The 18,078-nt window shown below is 46.5% G+C and overlaps 1 protein-coding gene across 1 annotated transcript in view; it reads left to right on the top strand.

The window, feature by feature from the left end:
- Nucleotides 1-18,078, top strand: part of LOC130122850 (adhesion G protein-coupled receptor A3) — a 247,878-nt gene that overhangs the window by 210,150 nt on the left and 19,650 nt on the right. Inside the window, exon 15 of the mRNA XM_056291892.1 lies at nucleotides 9,750-9,877. Coding sequence (XP_056147867.1) covers nucleotides 9,750-9,877 — 128 coding nt within the window. The remainder of the gene's footprint in view (nucleotides 1-9,749; nucleotides 9,878-18,078) is intronic.

Raw genomic sequence — 18,078 nt, 5'->3', positions numbered from 1 at the left:
TACGGTTGTGTGTTTAAGGTTTTGCCGGCACAGCTTGTGCGAGGCTCGACCCACAGGACGTCATCGACCGGGCTTTTTCTGTCTTCAAGTGTTACCGGAGCACAACCTATAGATAGATGCCCCATTTTTATCCCCTTCGTCTGAGGACGACAATAAAATGTTTCCGTAGAGCGTATCGACCCGTGTGAGAACGAGGTACGCTCCCACTTAGTGTGCCGGAAGGCGGGGGGGGGGGGGTCTCAGGGTGACTGGAGGATTGAATGTGAAATGTGTGTGTGGATTTTTGTGCGCATCACCGGCGGGATTCTGTCTGTGTTTTTCACTGTGTGTGACTGTGACTACACACATGCAGGAGTCTATTCGGGCAAGTCTGCATGTGCTTGTGCAAGTGTGTCTGTACTTGTATGTGTACATTTGTGCACATGGCTGTGTGTGTGTATGTGTGTGTGCATGAGAGAGCACATGATGCTTGGTGTGTGTTCGTGTCTGTTCAGCGCCGGTGTGCGCGTTTAGCCTGTGCAGAGAGCGGGCGTACCACAGCAGCAGCAGCCACTGAGCCTTAATGTGTCGAGAGGATGAGTCAACCCTGTCAGACAACACCCACTATCCACTAGTCTCTTCCACTTTCTCTCTCCCCCCCCTCCCCTCCTTTCTGCCTCTGTTCGTCTTTATCTGTCTCCCCGTCACCGACGGCATGGCGGTGTCAGTTGGTTATGACCTCGTAGCTGCGAGTTAAGATGCTGATGAGGGGACACAACACTGTTGGTTAGCTAAGTGATGAGCACATTCTTTCACTCATCCAGAAATAGACTTTGGTATCAGAGGTGTGTGTGTGTGTGTGTGTGTGTGTGTGTGTATTTGCTGCAGTTTTAGAGTCCTTGCATTGAAAGGGCGACACCCCTCCCGGTGTTGCATTGAAACGCAGTAGTCTCTCTCTTCTCTCGTATGCCATGTGCTCACTGCAGGGATTCGAAGGGGCTGTCAGAGGAGAGAGGGGGGGTTGCCGGTTCAAATTCGCCGAGCGGTTTGGGAGGGCCGGATGAGGAGAAAGGAAACAAGTCACGCTCTCGTCTCACTCAGCCGCCGTCAAAGTACATTTAGGCGAGGCACATAACTCCGAGTCATTCCGGCAGAGCTGCTCGGCATTAGTGAAAGGTTGTGTAACGCTGAGGGATTGTGATGGAGTCGGCGGGCTCCCGTGTGTCAATGTGTGTCACTACATGAATGCGAATTAGGACGCCGCTGGAGAGTGACTGTGTGGGCCTCGGCAGACCTTGGCTGGGTGTAGAAGTAAAGATTTTCATTCCATCGTCTGTGCCCCTTTCTCGAGATAAAATCTCCCATCTAAAATCTGTTTGTATCGATGGGTTTTGGTTCATAGCAGAGGTACAGCTTCATGATCTCGGTGTTCCAGCAGTGCACCCTGCTCGTTTGTTTGATATTCCCGCTTTAACAGTGAAAACAGAAACTTCAGCGTGGGACTCCGGATAACCCGAAGCCACATGCATTTGCTTCTAAGTGAGATTTGAGGGAAAATTAACGTTGATAAAATAATGCCCCGTCATCTGGAGGGACTCTTCGCTTTTCTTCCAAATTACGTTTTTTTCTCTTCACCTCCCAATACCCTTCGATGTGAGCAGGTTTTACCCAATTCCACGCGATATAATTAAATGAACTACGGTGTATCTTTCCCGCCTAATCTGCTGAAGATTTACCCGGCGAGGAAACGACTCTTCGTTTGGCCAAGACCGCGGGCGCCGAGTTGACTGACAGCCGGGGAGCGCCGCTGAAACATTGATGATCCGCGTGAGCGGTGGACGGCAGTTTTGCTGAACGTCGTCAGGTGTGGGGGTTATTTCATCCCATGGCTTTCCCCTCTCCGTTATCCAGGGGTTATGGAAGGGTTGCACACTCGCTCCAGCTCTGTTCTCGCATTCATGGAGCCACTCAAGGACGATAAAAGCATTGCAGTAGGTTGGAGCTGGGAGCCCAGGGAGGGTTCACCGGTGAATGAATATATTTTTTTTTTTTCTTCTCCTATTGTCATTTCTTTCTGTCTCTCCCGGTCTGACTCTTTCTCTCTTTCGGCCTCCGCGTCTCTTCTTCTTCAGTTTGGTAGGGATGAGGGGCACCACCAGGAGGTTGGCATGCAATTTACGCTCAAAAGGTTGTGCAGCTCAGCATCCCCATCGATCGGCTGCCCGAAACGGCACACATACCCCTCAAAAGATCAACAATACATTTGCTCTGGTTTTCAGTTGTGCAGGCCCGATAACCAACATCCGCTGTCTGTGCGGCGAGATTACAAGTCAGACCAAGTTTAATTGACACCGATAATCTGATGTTGGCATGAGGAGGGGGGGGGTTGTGTACTAAAGCTGTAGCTGCAAAACAAACAGCAGATCAAGAGCCCGTGCGTAGAGGACAATGGGAGCATGTTCAGACATTACATGCCAGCGCTAATCCCGAACGGGCTATGCCATGTTGTGCGGTAATATCTTGATTGTAATGAATTGTGCTGTCGGAGGGCTTTGTGGGGGGGGCACGGCGGCCCCCGCATACAGGGAGGTAATAAAGTGTTCCCATTACTGTGATGTAATGTGATAGCAATAGTGATAATAACTGGAGTGGAGGAATCACATTTGAAGTTGGCTGCTCCTACCCCCCCCCCCCCCCCCCCCCCGTTTGGCATTCTGTCGCTGGCTGTGCAGGGAAAAGCACGAGAGTTGCTGAGAACACGCTGCGAGCTATGCACCAGCGGCCTATCAGTCATCATGACAGCTAGGTCAACAAGGGAATTACAACTTCACTGTCTGTGTGTGCTTTGCGCCGCTTATTGAGATCTATACGTACATAAACTGTATTAAGTCAATGTAAAACTCAACGGCACGGTCAGATTAGTGCCGCTAACTCCACAGAGTTTCCGGCGGTGTTGGAGTGGGAAAGTATTTACAATGAAGTGAAATGAAAAGCCACCAGGAGAAAAGGTTAGCGTTGGAGCTAGTGTGCATTAGTCTCGCAACAGCCCCGTTCTTTGCCATCTTCTCTGTACCAGCGACCGGACGTCATCCCACGTCATCCTAGCAGCCTAGACAAAGGGTCGAGGAATCATAGGAGCCATTTGTCAGTGCTGTGAGTAGTGTGTCTTGCCATTTTTCTCTGGAGCCATCCCTCTGCTTAAAGACGGTCCACTTTTGCCCCCCCTCCACTTTTTTTCCCTTCCGATTTTCTCCCTGGGATTAGTCTGGAATCGGGCCTTCTTTCAGAACCTTGATTTATCCCGTTAAGAGTTTTGCTACACTTGCTCTTTTTCCAGTGAGACGTTCCCCTTGCACAATACAACTCAGCATGTCCACACGCGAGAGCACATACAGTCTGCCACAGTTAACGGCAGCGCCTTATGTGCCTTGCTCAAGGGCATCCGGATGACACTTGTTAAAGGAGAGACTGTGGCGGACACTAGGGGCTATGCCTCTCACCCAGCAGGACTGTGAGCTGGGGGCGTGGTTTACGTTCCCGGGCTCGCCGGTGCAGGGTTGTTCCTGCTGCAGTTGGTTTTTGGAGTTGAGGAATAAACATCAAACTCGCCTTGGTCTCCTGTGTTTTTCCTCATTCCTGCCACAAGACTATTGTTATTCAGTTTTAACAGGCTGAAACTTTGCAACGAGCTTATTTCCCTTTTTTTGTAGGCTTAAACTGTCCTTGGTAGCTGTGTGGGTCATTATCGTGTTTGTTTGGAAGCCTTGTTTGTTTAGTTTATGCACCTCATTAGATTGCTTTGCAGAGTTTTCGCACCAGCTTTCCTCGTGTATGATAGTTTCTGCCTTTAGAGTCACCTCCTCGTTTGTTTGGTAAGGCTATAGGCCGTCACAGGCTCCAATCTGATTTGTTTAATTGAGGGACACCATCGCGGGTGACAGTTAACTGGAAATTGCCAGTCTGCTAGATTGCCCGTACACTGAAAGTGTTAAGGTCTCCCACAGCAATAAATCCTCTTCTCAGCAGGCCTGGGGTGCCAAAATCTGTTCCCGCAGTTTAAATGCAAAGGTCTCCTTGCTTCTGCAACGTTCGTCACACTTGGGGGTTTTTTTAGTCCAAGATTACTGAGCACACGTGGTGGAGGGAAGAATCGATCTAGCGCAAAAATCACGATTCTAAGCCATGGTGATTTTCATATGGCACCATTTCCCCTCAATCACAGTGTTGAAGCACAATGAACAGATTCTGTGACGAGGTTTGATCTTGGGATTTCTACATTCCTGAAAGGATGAATCTGAATCATCTGAATGTTTATTCAGGGCAGCGTTCTCATGCTTTGTAAATTATAAGCTCAAGTCACAATATTTATAATGTCCATTATATCTGAAAAATCGCAATGTGTATCAAATCGGCACTAAAATATCACTGTAATATAAAACTGGGAGGTACCTGCCAATTCCCAGCCCTACCCCAGAAAGGCAGAGCCGTGCATAACATTAAGGTGGTAAATTTTTATTCTCGCTGCCCTGCTAAATTGTTAAAGACCCCGGAGGCCAGACGCTGACATTCTCAGCTATCGGTATCACCCCAGCGATGATGATGATGACGATGACATGTCCCATGAGCACCTTTGACTTGGCTTGACCTCCACTTTTCCCCCCTCACGCCTTTTGCCATTCAGCAGCAGCTGCTGTTGTCTACCCCTGGCCCAGCACCACAATTTACTGACAAACTACAGCTGAATACAGTTTTGTCCTATTTTTGATCCCTCAAAAAACATTTGCTGTATCGCCTTTGGTTATTTTGAAGTTTGTGCTTGATTTATTTTTCTCATTTAAATTTCTGTAAAGCACTATTTGCTCTTGTAAGTATATGAATCACGTTATGAACTTGAAAGCTGGATTTTCTCAAAAGGGTTCTGTACTGGGGCTTCGAGCTATGTTTTCTTTTTTTTTCAGCCACATCAATTCATTGAGCTGTAATTAACAAGAGTATTCATTGTCCTTCAATGACATCGCTCGGAGGACAATTCGAGCACTGCAACTCTCTGAATTCAAAGTTATGTAAGGCTGTTTACTTTGGTATATGTATGAAATAATTAACTAAATACTATATAGCTACCCAGAGAGGTAGTCCTTTAATAGATTTATTTTTTCTTTCGATTTTTCTTTCTTATCCTCCTCTCTGTGTCTTGGTGTCCTCATCCAAGGTACTGACATTTGCACCCATTTCAGTCTTCTCACCATCCTTTACTCCAGCGGTTAGTGATGTCGCCTTGTAGTGCAGTACACTCCGTATCGAATCCCGCACCGGACAAGAAAATAACCGGTTAAAATAGTGTATTTTCCAATAACTGTAGCTAGGCAAAAAGAAGTGGGAGGCAGATCTTTGAGCAAAGCCGATTCTGCCTATAGATTAAAAATGGAGATACAACTTTGACTATTCATAGCAAACACAATGCATTGTAGCGAATTCGGGGGGTAGCTTGGGACGCCGCATCCGGGACGCGAATCCGTGGCTCCCACACCGCAAGCGACAACGTTAACCAGTCGACTAAAGGATCCGGCCCGTCAACAAGGGCTGCCGAGCGTATTCATCCGTGATCGTTACATTGCCCCCCTCTTTCGGGAAGCACGTCCCCGCGCTTCAGCACATCAACTCCCTCACGCCTCTGGGCGCACGCGCTTCCGATGGTCTCACCATCCCACTTCTGACACCAATGCAGCGAATTAAGAGGCAGCCCAGGAACCGCCACCGCCGGGACGCGAACCCGTATCTTCTGCACTACAGGCGACAACGTTAACCAATCGACTAAAGGGGCCGACCCGTTAGCCAAGGGCTACCGAGCCTATTCATCTGTGATCGTTACAGTATTAATGTTCATATTTTTGTACAATATTATCAAATTTGAAGAAGAAACTGGTATAATAGCGCCATTGAGTCATTGTGATTTCTGTTTTAGGTGAAGATAAAATTCCATTTACATTATCTTTCGAGCTTCTGTAACTACATTTCAGTAACATGTAGGTAAATCTGACTATCTTTCTGGAGGGGCCACTATTATGTATATATTCAAGAGTGTTCAAGAGCTACAGCCGTTTTAGTTTGGTAAAACCATTTTGGTCTTTGGTTCAGAAATCAAGGTGCAGCTTAACTTAAAGTTAAAAAGTGGTCAGATTTCGGATCAATCTCTCAAGTCAAGTGGTGTCAGGGTTTGGATTTGAGGATTAAAGTCAAACTGAAGTTTTATTTTTATTCATTTATTTCATTTTGTTTATTAGGTTTTGTAAAAAAAAATACAATTGTGTCATCGGTGCATTTATAGGGTAAAAAAGTATATATTCCCCCTATAAAGAAGCATTATAAAAATGACAACTGACTTATTGCTAATCACCATAACAACTTACAGAAACTGAAAATGAGCAAACATAACACAACCATAAACAAACAAAAAAGAAATGAAAATAACAATAAAAAACCATCAGTCGGCTAATAATAAACCATATCAATAAGAGACACTAATCAGTGCAGCAGCATATCACCCATGTCACAACAAACTCAATATTAGTACCCCTCTAAACCACAAAAGCTGCTTCAATCAGGGATGAATGGGAAATTCATTTTCTACGTGAATATTGTGACCAAATCTGATCATGTAGTTGAGACGGAAAGTAAACAGGCTTCCCTACGACCACCCCTCCCTTCAATTCCTTGTTTCCCCACTGTCACATGGGGAAAGATCCATGTCACTCGTGGGAGATGGCTCGACTGTGTCTGTAGCACTCTACTATTTTGTTGTACTATGTATCTTCCCAAATGCATGCTACCTTACCCCATACCCATGCTTAATTTGTAAATCAAGAGTTGGCCCCCGACAGTAAACGACTTCGCTGGCTCAGATTTGCCAGAACGCGTAACGCACGCCAGCTTCTTGTATTTGTATTGTTGTTGTTTTGGCGATGGCTGTTATCCTACTCTGACATGTGGGTACATTTATTGCCATTCGGGTTTATATAGAGTACAGCAGTGATAAAGAAAAGCCTAATAATTTCTGTTAGGATGGATACTGGCCTAAGAATATTCACCCTCAGCCAACCATACTTTGTGTTGGAAGACAGTCGGTGCACACAGCATCCATTTCAGCACCAGAGCACTGCTTACTTTTTTATTTGATAGGCAGGCTATATTGTGAGTGATGTAGCACTGCATACATTTTTTTTTATTTGATAGCAAATCAAGCTACCACTACATGCCACATCAGATATATTCTCTGCCCCGTTGCACCTTACTGCCTCTTATTTTGCCTGTATAAGTCAATCCTTGTGTGTGTGTGTGTGTGTGTGTGTGTGTGTGTGTGTGTGTGTATATATATATATATATATATATATATATATTAGCAGCTGATGAGTGCGAGACGCACGAAACAGGCCTGTACTGCTATGCATTAAAATCTTTTTTCCTGTATCCGTGTTGATATTCCTGCTCCTCATTAGTCGAGCATTCAACACCATTGACAGTTTCAGAAAAAAAGGCTACATATATATATATATATATATGAAGATTGTTGTGTTGTAGTGTTGCTATTCCATGACCCGGGTGGGTCTATTCCATTACCTACCAACGTGGGGATCGCCAATTTGAATCTCCGTGTTACCTCCGGCTTGGTCAGACATCCCTACAGACACAATTGGCTGTGTCTGCGGGTGGGAAGCCGGATGTGGGTCTGTGTCCTGGTCGCTACACTAGCGCCTCCTCTGGTCGGTCGGGGTGCCTGTTCGGGGGGGGCTGGGGGGATAGCGTGATCCTCCTACACGCTACGTCCCCCTGGCGATACTCCTCACTGTCAGGTGAAAAGAAGCGGCTGGTGACTCCACATGTATCGGAGGAGGCATGTGGTAGTCTGCAGCCATCCCCGGATCAGCAGAGGGGGTGGAGCAGTGACTGGGACAGCTCGGAAGAGTGGGGTAATTGGCCAAGTACAATTGGGGGAGAAAAGGGGGGGGGGTTCCATGTTTGTGCAAACCTACATGGCCAATAAACATTATTCTGATTCTGATTCTGATGTGGCACAATCAGTAAATTTGGGGGGCAAAAGAGTGGTAAAATAGCACGGTTTTATTTGGCACTTAAACAGCACGCCAGTTAGCCCACATGGTGCCGAATCCACTCAAATAGTTACCAGAAAGCAGATTGTCAAATTTCAGAGACCCGGAGCAGGATCTGGCTGGATCCGGCACAAATTAGGCCCTGCCCCATATACCCTTACTGCACTTATTAATGTTCAGCCCCAGAAGCCGGAGAGGTCAAGACCCTCACAGGACCCCGTAGGCCCATGCCTCCGCCTTTCGGCTACACATCGAGATTGAGGGGTTTCTGCTCGGCCGCATTCAGAGATAGTGATGAAGTCAGACAGCTGTATGCGTGGGTTACTTCTCTCAGATACAAACTCCCAATGGGCTTCGGGGGGGGGGGGTCACGGAGAAAAGGTGTGCTTTATTTAGCTGGCCCAGCATGGCGTAGCCCAAATAGTTATAATCCCGTCATTGTTTGGAGGACCACACCGGCTTGCGGCACGGTGAGGTTAATCAAGCACACCTGAAGAGGCGGATTTCATGATGGGTTTCCCTGTTGCACTGCCGAGTCCTGCCTTGCCACAGTACGTCAGATCTTTAGATATCCGAAAAGAGGAACGGCGTGCTAATAAAAACCTCGACGGCTGTACGTTATTGCAGCAGCCACGGTGTGTGTGTTCACTGTGCCATGTGTGAATGCAGTGGATGTAGTCTTGCTGTGTGGAGTGATTTCATATTCCAGATGTTTGGATATATACCTTGTGACGTAAATGCGGGCTTGTTGAATGCCTGTTTACAATTCGGCCTTCAGGCACACAACAGTATTTCTCACTATATATAGCTGGGTTCCCCTTATTCCTGGTTTAACAATGGTATATAAGGAATCTGAGGCTGTTCCACTCATTCTAAGCCACTCTGATATATCAGCTAAATGCAAAAAACCCCCAACAAAAAACAACATATAGGCCTGAATGCAGGGAAGAAATTTGTTGGTTTAATAACACTGGTCAACACAAGTTTTCTTGCATGGGGTTTTTCAACGGATTCTAGCTAACTTTTGGGTGCTGAATCCAAATCTGGCATGAGTTTTTGCCTATCACTTCAGGTTTTTGAACTATGAAAAGTCATTATTTTTGAGAAAACAGCAATTTTACACAAGTTAAAAAAAACACTGTTGCATTAGAAGATCGATAGATGCAAAAATGATTACAATGAATAAATAAACACTCAGCCTAGAATGAAATTACTTAGGAAATGAATAGGGGTCATTTTTATCCCCACCAAGATTGCCAGACTAGATGGTCAACTTTTGTAAAATCCTGAATAAGGAGCATACAGATAGCACAAAAACTTGATGTGATAGAGCAAATCTGAGCCCAGATTTTGATTCAGCAGCCCGAAATTAGCCAAAAACAGTTTCCAAAGTCCATGCAAGAAAAAAAAAATGTTGTAGACCAGTGTAATATTTGGTATCTAGTAGTTTTTGGTGCTGATTGCTTCAAGATTCGGACTCTCTAAATGAGTATCTTTTACATTCATTTACATTGAACAGGTTGCTTGAACAGAATATTATGTGAGGAGCTTATAATCTCCTTTGTTGGGAGTTCCTCTGTGTTTTATTTGACCAACACCCCTAGATCTGTCTCTCTCTCTCTCTCTCTCTCTCTCTCTCTCTCTCTCTCTCTCTCTCTCTCTCAGGATCTGAAGAAGGTGCTGTCTTTCCCCCCGTACCCCGGGGAGTTTCTGCACCCGGTCGTGTATGCCTGCACGGCGGTCATGTTGCTCTGCCTCTTCGCCTCCATCATCACCTACATCGTGCACCACAGGTAAGAAACCGCCACGGCCTCCATCACCGTTCGCATCGGCCGGGCGCGTTTAGGTGCTCGGAGAGCCCGGCGTTATAAACACCCTCACTCGAAGCTGTGGTGCTCGGCTGAAAACAGATGCGCACATGGGAGTGTCTCTGCTACCTTTGGCCTCCTATCCCCCCTTCTCTCACTCTCTCTATCTCTCTCTCCATGATTTGTTTACCATCACCCTGACGCAGCTGCTGGGCTGGGGACAGACATATATATATCAGTTTGACTCCTTTCGGGGTGCTGAGGTTACCTTCAGTCCCTCACCCCTTATAGACACAGCTGACGAAAACACAGGGTGGTTGTCGTTCCCTTCTCACCGTACCTGTTTGTGTATCTTATCTTCAACCGCCGTTGATCTCATCACGTACGCGGGATAAAACCGGCTCCGTTATTTTAATCACCTGATTTTCCTCCTCCTGTCCTTTTACTCACTTCATCGTGCACATTAACTTTTGCGTGATAAGATTAGGTGCCCCGCCACTTCGATATGGAAAGAGTAGCTTGGTTGTTCCATAAAACTGACATGCGGTCGTAAAAAAAAGGGGGGAAAAATTATATGGTTCTGTGGATAATGCAGTTTTTTTATGTCTTGTAATTTAAGACGTCTCCTGACAGCAATATTAGGAATGTCGTGCTTCCCTCTCAGACCGAGGCCAGATATTTATGCTGCTGCATTTGTACATACATGTATAATGCATGTGTAAATGTATTGGCAGTTCACCACTATCTGTGTGTGTGTGTGTGTGTGTGTGTGTGTGTGTGTGTGTGTGTGTGTGTGTGTGTGTGTGTGTGTGAGACAGGGACAGAGCGTCTGCGTTCCTGCAGTCAGACAGTTTCCGAGTTCATCACCTTCGTAGTTACTCTTATTTAGGGCTTGAGAGGGAAAAACTACAACGTAGCTAATAACTTATAGTGTTAATTAAATTACTGCAAGAGGAAGTGCTTTCCTCGTGACCTGCTATATGGCAATAGTTAAATAGGTCATGCATGCATGCATGCACAGGTCATGCATGGTGATGATGGCATGGTGAGAAGTGGGGATGGGGCTTTGTGAGGAGGAAGTGAAATGGGTTGTCATGCGTGCTTAGAGTCAGCCGTCTCCACTTCGAGCACTGCAGACTGCACCAGGCATGGAACCGGCACGCGGCTCCTCTGCTCGTGGCGAAGGGGAACTCGAGTCGCTCCCTGCAAAACGTCTGCAAACAACGGCACCCCGCTGCTTGATCCTTGCAGTTTAATAAGGGATTTCAAATGTCTAATTAACCTTGCTTCTTAAACGGCGAGGAGTAATAATCTCCCCCGCCAGACCGTGTTTTCCTAGGCCGTTACCACCAAGCACGTGTGAGCTAGGAAAAAAGTTGCGGTGGGTAGGAGGGGAGTATTTCATGAGGCCAACGCACCGTGACAGCCAGCGCAGGATGAGCCAGTGTCGTGTACATTAAATCCAATGAAATAGGGGTTTTGACACATTCGACAGGCAATTTGGCGTTCCAATTCATTTTAATTCTCATAAATTTGACTCAAATTCAAATTTTAACATTTCGCTGACAGCCCTGATGTATGTATGTACTATATACAGTGCATCCGGAAAGTATTCACACCCCTTCACTTTCCTCACATTTTGTTATGTTACAGCCTTATTCCAAAATGGATTAAATTCCTTTTTTTTTCTCATCAATCTACACACAATACCCCATAATGACAAAGTGAAAAAGTTTTTGTAGAAATTTTTGCAAATTTATTAAAAATAAAAAACTGAAATATTGCATGTACATAAGTATTCACACCCTTTGCTGTGACACTCAAAATTGAGCTCAGGTTCATCCTGTTTCCACTGATCATCCTTGAGATGTTTCTACATCTTGACTGGAGGCCACCTGTAGTAAATTCAATGGATTGGACATGATTTGGAAAGGCACACACCTGTCTATATAAGGTCCCACTGTTGACAGTGCATGTCAGAGCAGAAACCAAGCCATGAAGTCAAAGGAATTGTCTGTGGACCTCCGAGACAGGATTGTATCGAGGCACAGATCTGGGGAAGGGTACAAAAAAATGTCGACAGCTTTGAAGGTCCCGAAGAGCACAGTGGTCTCCATCATTCGTAAATGGAAGAAGTTTGGATCTACCAGGACTCTTCCTAGAACTGGCCGCCCAGCCAAACTGAGCAATCGGGGGAGAAGGGCCTTGGTCAGGGAGGTGACCAAGAACCCGATGGTCACTCTGACAGAGCTCCAGTGTTCCTCTGTGGAGATGGGAGAACCTTCCAGAAGGACAACCATCTCTGCAGCACTCCACCAATCAGGCCTTTATGGTAGAGTGGCCAGACAGAAGCCTCTGCTCAGTAAAAGGCACATGAAAGCCCACTTGGAGTTTGCCAGAAAGCACCTAAAGGACTCTCAGACCATGAGAAACAAGATTCTCTGGTCTGATGAAACCAAGATTGAACTCTTTGGCCTGAATGCCAAACGTCACGTCTGGAGGAAACCAGGCACCTCTCATCACCTTGCTAATACCATCCCTACAGTGAAGCATGGTGGTGGCAGCATCATGCTGTAGGGATGTTCTTCAGCGGCAGGAACTGGGAGACTAGTCAGGATCGAGGGAAAGATGAATGGAGCAAAGTACAGAGAGATCCTTGATGAAAACCTGCTCCAGAGCACTCAGGACCTCAGACTGGGGCAAAGGTTTACCTTTCAACATGACAACAACCCTAAGCACACAGCCAAGACAACGAAGGAGTGGCTTCGGGACAAGTCTGTGAATGTCCTTGAGTGGCCCAGCCAGAGCCCAGACATGAACCCCATTGCCCATTGAACATCTCTGGAAAGACCTGAAAATAGCTGTGCAGCGACGCTCCCCATCTAACCTTACAGAGCTCGAGAGGATCTGCAGAGAAGAATGGGAGAAATACCCCAAATATAGGTGTGCCAAGCTTGTAGCTTCATACCCAAGAAGACTTGAGGCTGTAATCGCTGCCAAGGGTGCCTCAACCAAGTACTGAGTAAAGGGTGTGAATACTTATGTACATGCAATATTTCAGTTTTTTATTTTCAATAAATTTGCAAAAATGTCTACAAAACCTTTTTTGCTTTGTCATTATGGGGTATTGTATGTAGACTGATGAGAAAAAAAGGAATTTAATCCATTTTGGAATAAGGCTGTAACATAACAAAATGTGGGGAAATTGAAGGGGTATGAATACTTTCTGGATGCACTGTATATATATATATATGTGTGTGTGTGTGTGTGTGTGTGTGTGTGTGTGTGTGTGTGTGTGTGTGTGTGTGTATAGATATAGATATATAGAGAGAGACTTTTTTGACTTTTAAAAAACAACTTTAATACATTGTCACACATTTACAGCAGCTTTGAAACAGACTCAGAAATAACATTATCTGAAAAATTCACTAAAAAGAGAGAAAGAGAGAGAGAGAGAGAGAGAGAGAGAGAGAGAGAGAGAGAGAGAGAGAGAGAGAGAGAGAGAGAGAGAGAGAGTCATTTGTGCTGTTACAATGGAAAAGCTTCAGAATATACAGTATTTTCTGTTCATATCACTCATCCCTGCTGAGTCAAGTACAGTTAATTAATTACTTAACGTTTATTAATGTATCCATTTGTTTCATGTTACTCAGTCAGTATTCACCACAAAGTACGGTATACCGAGCAGCAAAAGACATAGATGAAAAAAGAAAAACAGAGAGAACTAGAAGAGTGCACTCAGTAGAGTGCAGACCGCCGGGCGTATCTCCCGTTCTCTGGTACTCAGATTTAGGCAAAAAAAAAAAAAAAACAGCTGAGGAGTTAGCACTCAATTGTGGTATAAAACAGGTTTTTCAAAGATTTTGAATCACCGCAACCATGACAGGTCCTGGATCCTACAGTCATAACTGTGCACAAATACTATTAGGCTGACAGGCCCAGTAGTACGTGAGATTAGCAGCTGACGGATACACACACGGACAGAAAAACAGGTGGTTTTCCTGCCATTATAAGACTTTTGCACAGCGCCCAAGTCGATTGAACAGGAAATACGGAAAAAAATGTCTTATCTGCAGCGCTCAAGCTGAAAAATCTACCTAATGGAAATGTTTGGCCTGTCAGTCTGTGGATGTGCAGCCTCCTTGGAGGACCCTCGCATGAATGTGACCCACATGCACTTTCCAAAAAGGAAAGGTTTGCTATGAGACCATTTTGGTGTAACCCTTACCTTGTCTTTATTTTCATATTCTTGTAACGACCACGGATGAGCAGATTCGCTAGCCCTTGGCTAACGGATCGGACCCTTTAGTCGACTGGTTAGCTACACAAATAAAATTGACTTGACTTAACGTAGTCGCCCGTGGTGCGGGAGACCTGGGTTCGCGTCCCGGCTGCGGCGGTTCCGGACTGCCCCCTGAATTCGCTACATTGGTGTCAGAAGTGGGATGGTGAGGCCATCGGAAGCGCGTGCTCCCTGAGGCGTGAGGGAGCTGGTATGCTGAAGCGCGGGGACACGCTTCCCGAAGAGGGGGGGGAAGTGTAATGACCACGGCTGTGTAGACTCGCTAGCCTGTTGGCTAACGGGTCAGATCCTTTAGTCGACTGGTTAACGTAGTCGCCTGTGGCGCGGGAGACCCGGGTTCGCGTCCCGGCTGCGGCGGTTCCCGGCTGCCTCTGGAATTCGGTACAATATAATAAAGCCGGGTAAACGTTTACGCGCATGTGTGACTCACATCGATGTTGACTCAGATCATGCAGCGACGAAAGTATGCAACACTTCCTGTTCTGACTGCAACCTAGAGGAAGTTGCTCCCCAATAACGTTCGCCTTTTTTGGATAACCAAAATCAAAATTCTAATAACTTTTGATCGAGTTGCTTCCCGATCCGAGTCAACCATAAATGTGAGTCACGCATGCGTACGGTTGACTCAGATCGGGCAGTGACAGAGAGCGGCGTTGGTCGGGCGAGCGAGAGAGGGAGTGAAGAGAGGGAGCGGCGACAGCGAGAACAAACGTTTTTCGATGGTTTTCAATCGCCGCAACCACGAAAGGTTCTTCGTCATACAGTCATACCTGTGCGCGAAGACAGTTAGGCTGATAGTAGGTCCAGTAACTTCGAGACGTTAGCCACTGTGTGTACTTAACGGGTATCTGCCACATGGGGGACGGTGGAGACTCTTGCCAGCTACGGCATAAGGAGGTACAAACTTCAGCATCTCCTCCATCTTCCCCAAACACACCTCTCAGCACTCCAGACGTCACTGTTCGGAGCCGCTTTGGTGGTGCAGCAGCACTTCAGCTGACTGACAGTCTCCGTGTCGGGAAGCGCTGGGACTGTGTGTTAAATGGGCCGAAGGCAAAGGAGGTTGTTCAAGGGTATACACAGTAGTTAGTGATCTGAAGTGAGAAAGTGTCAAACGCAGAGACGCGCGCGCGCGCGCGCGCACAGACCTGCACGCAGACACGTTCACACCACACTGCCTGAAGTGTTTACATGTTTTCCCACTCTGTCTGTCTCCCGTGTTAAAATACTTCCTCGCTATGGAGGAAATACGCTGAGGAACCATGAGGGTTACTAAAGTATTCGTGTGGGGTTTTTTTTCCCATCACATTACTATACAAACGTTATAGTCAATACTGTAAACTACTAATAACACACGTTAGCCCCTAGCTAACGGGTCTGACCCTTTAGCCGAGCGGTTAGCGATGTCGCCTTGTGGTGCAGTCCACTCCGTATCGAATCCCGCACCGGGCAAGAAAATAACCGGTTACATTGGTGGCAGCGGTGGGATCCGGAAGTGTGCCGATCCTCAGAAGTCTCTTCGGAGCGCGGGAATGAGAAAGCGCGTGGGCGCGCTTCCGGGGAGGGTGACGACTGTAAACTACCAATAACACACGTTAGTCCCTAGTTAACGGATCTGACCCTTTAGCCGAGCGGTTAACGACGTCGCCTTGTGGTGCAGTACACCCCGTATCGAATCCCGCACCGGGCAAGAAACTAACCGGTTACAATACTACACAAAATACTGTAGTATTTACTGTGGTTTTAGTGCATCAAATTACTATAAGAATACTATAGAATGAATCCCTGTGGTGTAGAAAATGTTCATAAAGTGTTCTTATGATATTACTTGAATACTGTACTACTTGACTATAGTGTTTTAATACTGCGGCGAATTCGGCGGGCAGCCAGGAACTGCCCAACCAGTCGACTAAAGGGTCCGACCCGTTAGCCAAGGGCTAGCGAGTCTACTTATCTGTGGTCGTTTCAATACTAATGTGACGAAAAAAAGTGATGGGAAATAATCATTTTCTATCATCTTTGGTCTTTATTACAGTCATTTTCATGTGGGGATACAGTAATAATGTGGCCAAAGTGCCAGTAATCACAGTAAAGACACTACCTGTGGACTGCCGGAAAAGCTTTCTACAAAGTATTGGACACACAATGTGCCTATGTAAGAATATAAACAAGAGGAGTCGGGAAATTCAGGAAATGTTAAGTAGCATCCTGGTTGCTATGAGAGTTGGCACGGTAACCAGCACCCTCTTCATTAAAACATAATGCAGCGGGCGCACCACTCATGGGAGGAATTAGCATATTGGGATGTGTTTTCGATCGCTAGATTGTCGATCGCTGATGTTGCCCGTCGGGTAATGTGTTATATCATGCACAGCTTATGCACATAGCTTTATTGTCTCTTACAGTCGGCTCAGCGGAGTACAGGGTGAGAGAGCAGATGCAGAGAGAGGGCATTTTCATTCCCTGTGCACTCTTGGAGATGGGGATGTGGAAGGTTGCCAGGTCAATGTACTTGACCCAATGAATGCCCAGATCATAGCATGTGAAAAACCTCTTCTAGGGAGGCCGGGAGCCGGCCTGATTTATTACAGCTCTGCTGGCTGGACTTCAGCACCTGGACCACAGCAGAGGCAGCGACAACAGCAGCCTTAAACCCCCCCATCCCCCTCCATCCCTCCACCCCCCTGCCCAGAGTACGCCTCATAGCTCATTGCTGTGCCACTGCTTCATCTACAGTTGGCTCACGTGCGACTTGGGCTGTGCTCCTCCATTTTGGGGAAGCTCAGAGTTCCAGCACGGGGGTTATATAATTTCAAATGGTGACAGTGAGGGTAATGATAAAAATTGCTGGAGGGTTGATTCAGGGAACTAATTGTGAAATAGAGGAGCCGTTGATTTGTATAGTGCTCCAGCATATGTTGGTATTGTTTGACCTATATTGGCTATTTCCCAGCAGCTGGACTGAAAGTGGGAAAGTAGGTTAAGTGCCATGCCCCTGGGGTGCATAACCCTCTAGCCGGTGCCATATTTTACAAAGTAGGTATGAGTGCACGGTGCTGTATTGTGAATGTTTCAATTGACTCAGCCGACTGGAACCAATCTGTTTTGATTTCATCACAATCTTGACCCTGCAGTTTCTTGTTTGTGTGCAGAAGCTGCTACATATGCTATGGCGCTGGTGGGTGGAGGGTTGACGGTAGCATTCTTAAAAAATATGTTTAAGTGTTCTTAAAACATAAGTCTAACCTATGTGCAGCATTTGATAACATTTCATTTTTGATTTTTGATTATGTATGATTTTATATAATATGTATGAAGAGGGACGGCATGGTGGCACAGTGGTTAGCGCAGTCGCCTCAAAGCGAGAAGGTCCTGGGTTCGAGCCCCGGGGTAGTCCAACCTTGGGGGTCGCCTCGGGTCGTCCTCTGTGTGGAGTTTGCATGTTCTCCCCGTGTCTGCGTGGGTTTCCTCCAGATGCTCCGGTTTCCGCCCACAGTCCAAAGACATGTAGGTCAGGTGAATTGGCCGTACTAAATTGTCCCTAGGTATGAATGTGTGTGTGTGTGTGTGTGTGTGTGTGTGTGTGTGTGTGTGTGTGTGTGTGTGTGTGTGTGTGTGTGTGTGTGTGTGTGTGTGTGTGTGTGTGTGTGTGTGTGTGTGATGGCCTGGTGGCCTGTCCAAGGTGTCTACCCACCTGCTGCCCAGTGACTGCAGGGATAGGCTCCAGCATCCCCGCGACCCTGGGAGCAGGATAAGTGGTTTAGATAATGGAGGGATGGATGGATGAAGAGTGACCATCAGGCTTGATGCAGGTAGAAAAACGAGTAAAGAAATGCAACCAGATGTTGGTGTAACAACTTGCAGCTTAATTGCAGAATATCAA

This window comes from Lampris incognitus, chromosome 13 (assembly GCF_029633865.1).
Source record: "Lampris incognitus isolate fLamInc1 chromosome 13, fLamInc1.hap2, whole genome shotgun sequence".
Classification (NCBI taxonomy): Eukaryota; Metazoa; Chordata; class Actinopteri; order Lampriformes; family Lampridae; genus Lampris; species Lampris incognitus.
Note: the sequence above shows the minus strand (reverse complement) of the source record. Positions and strands in the feature narration are given on the sequence as shown.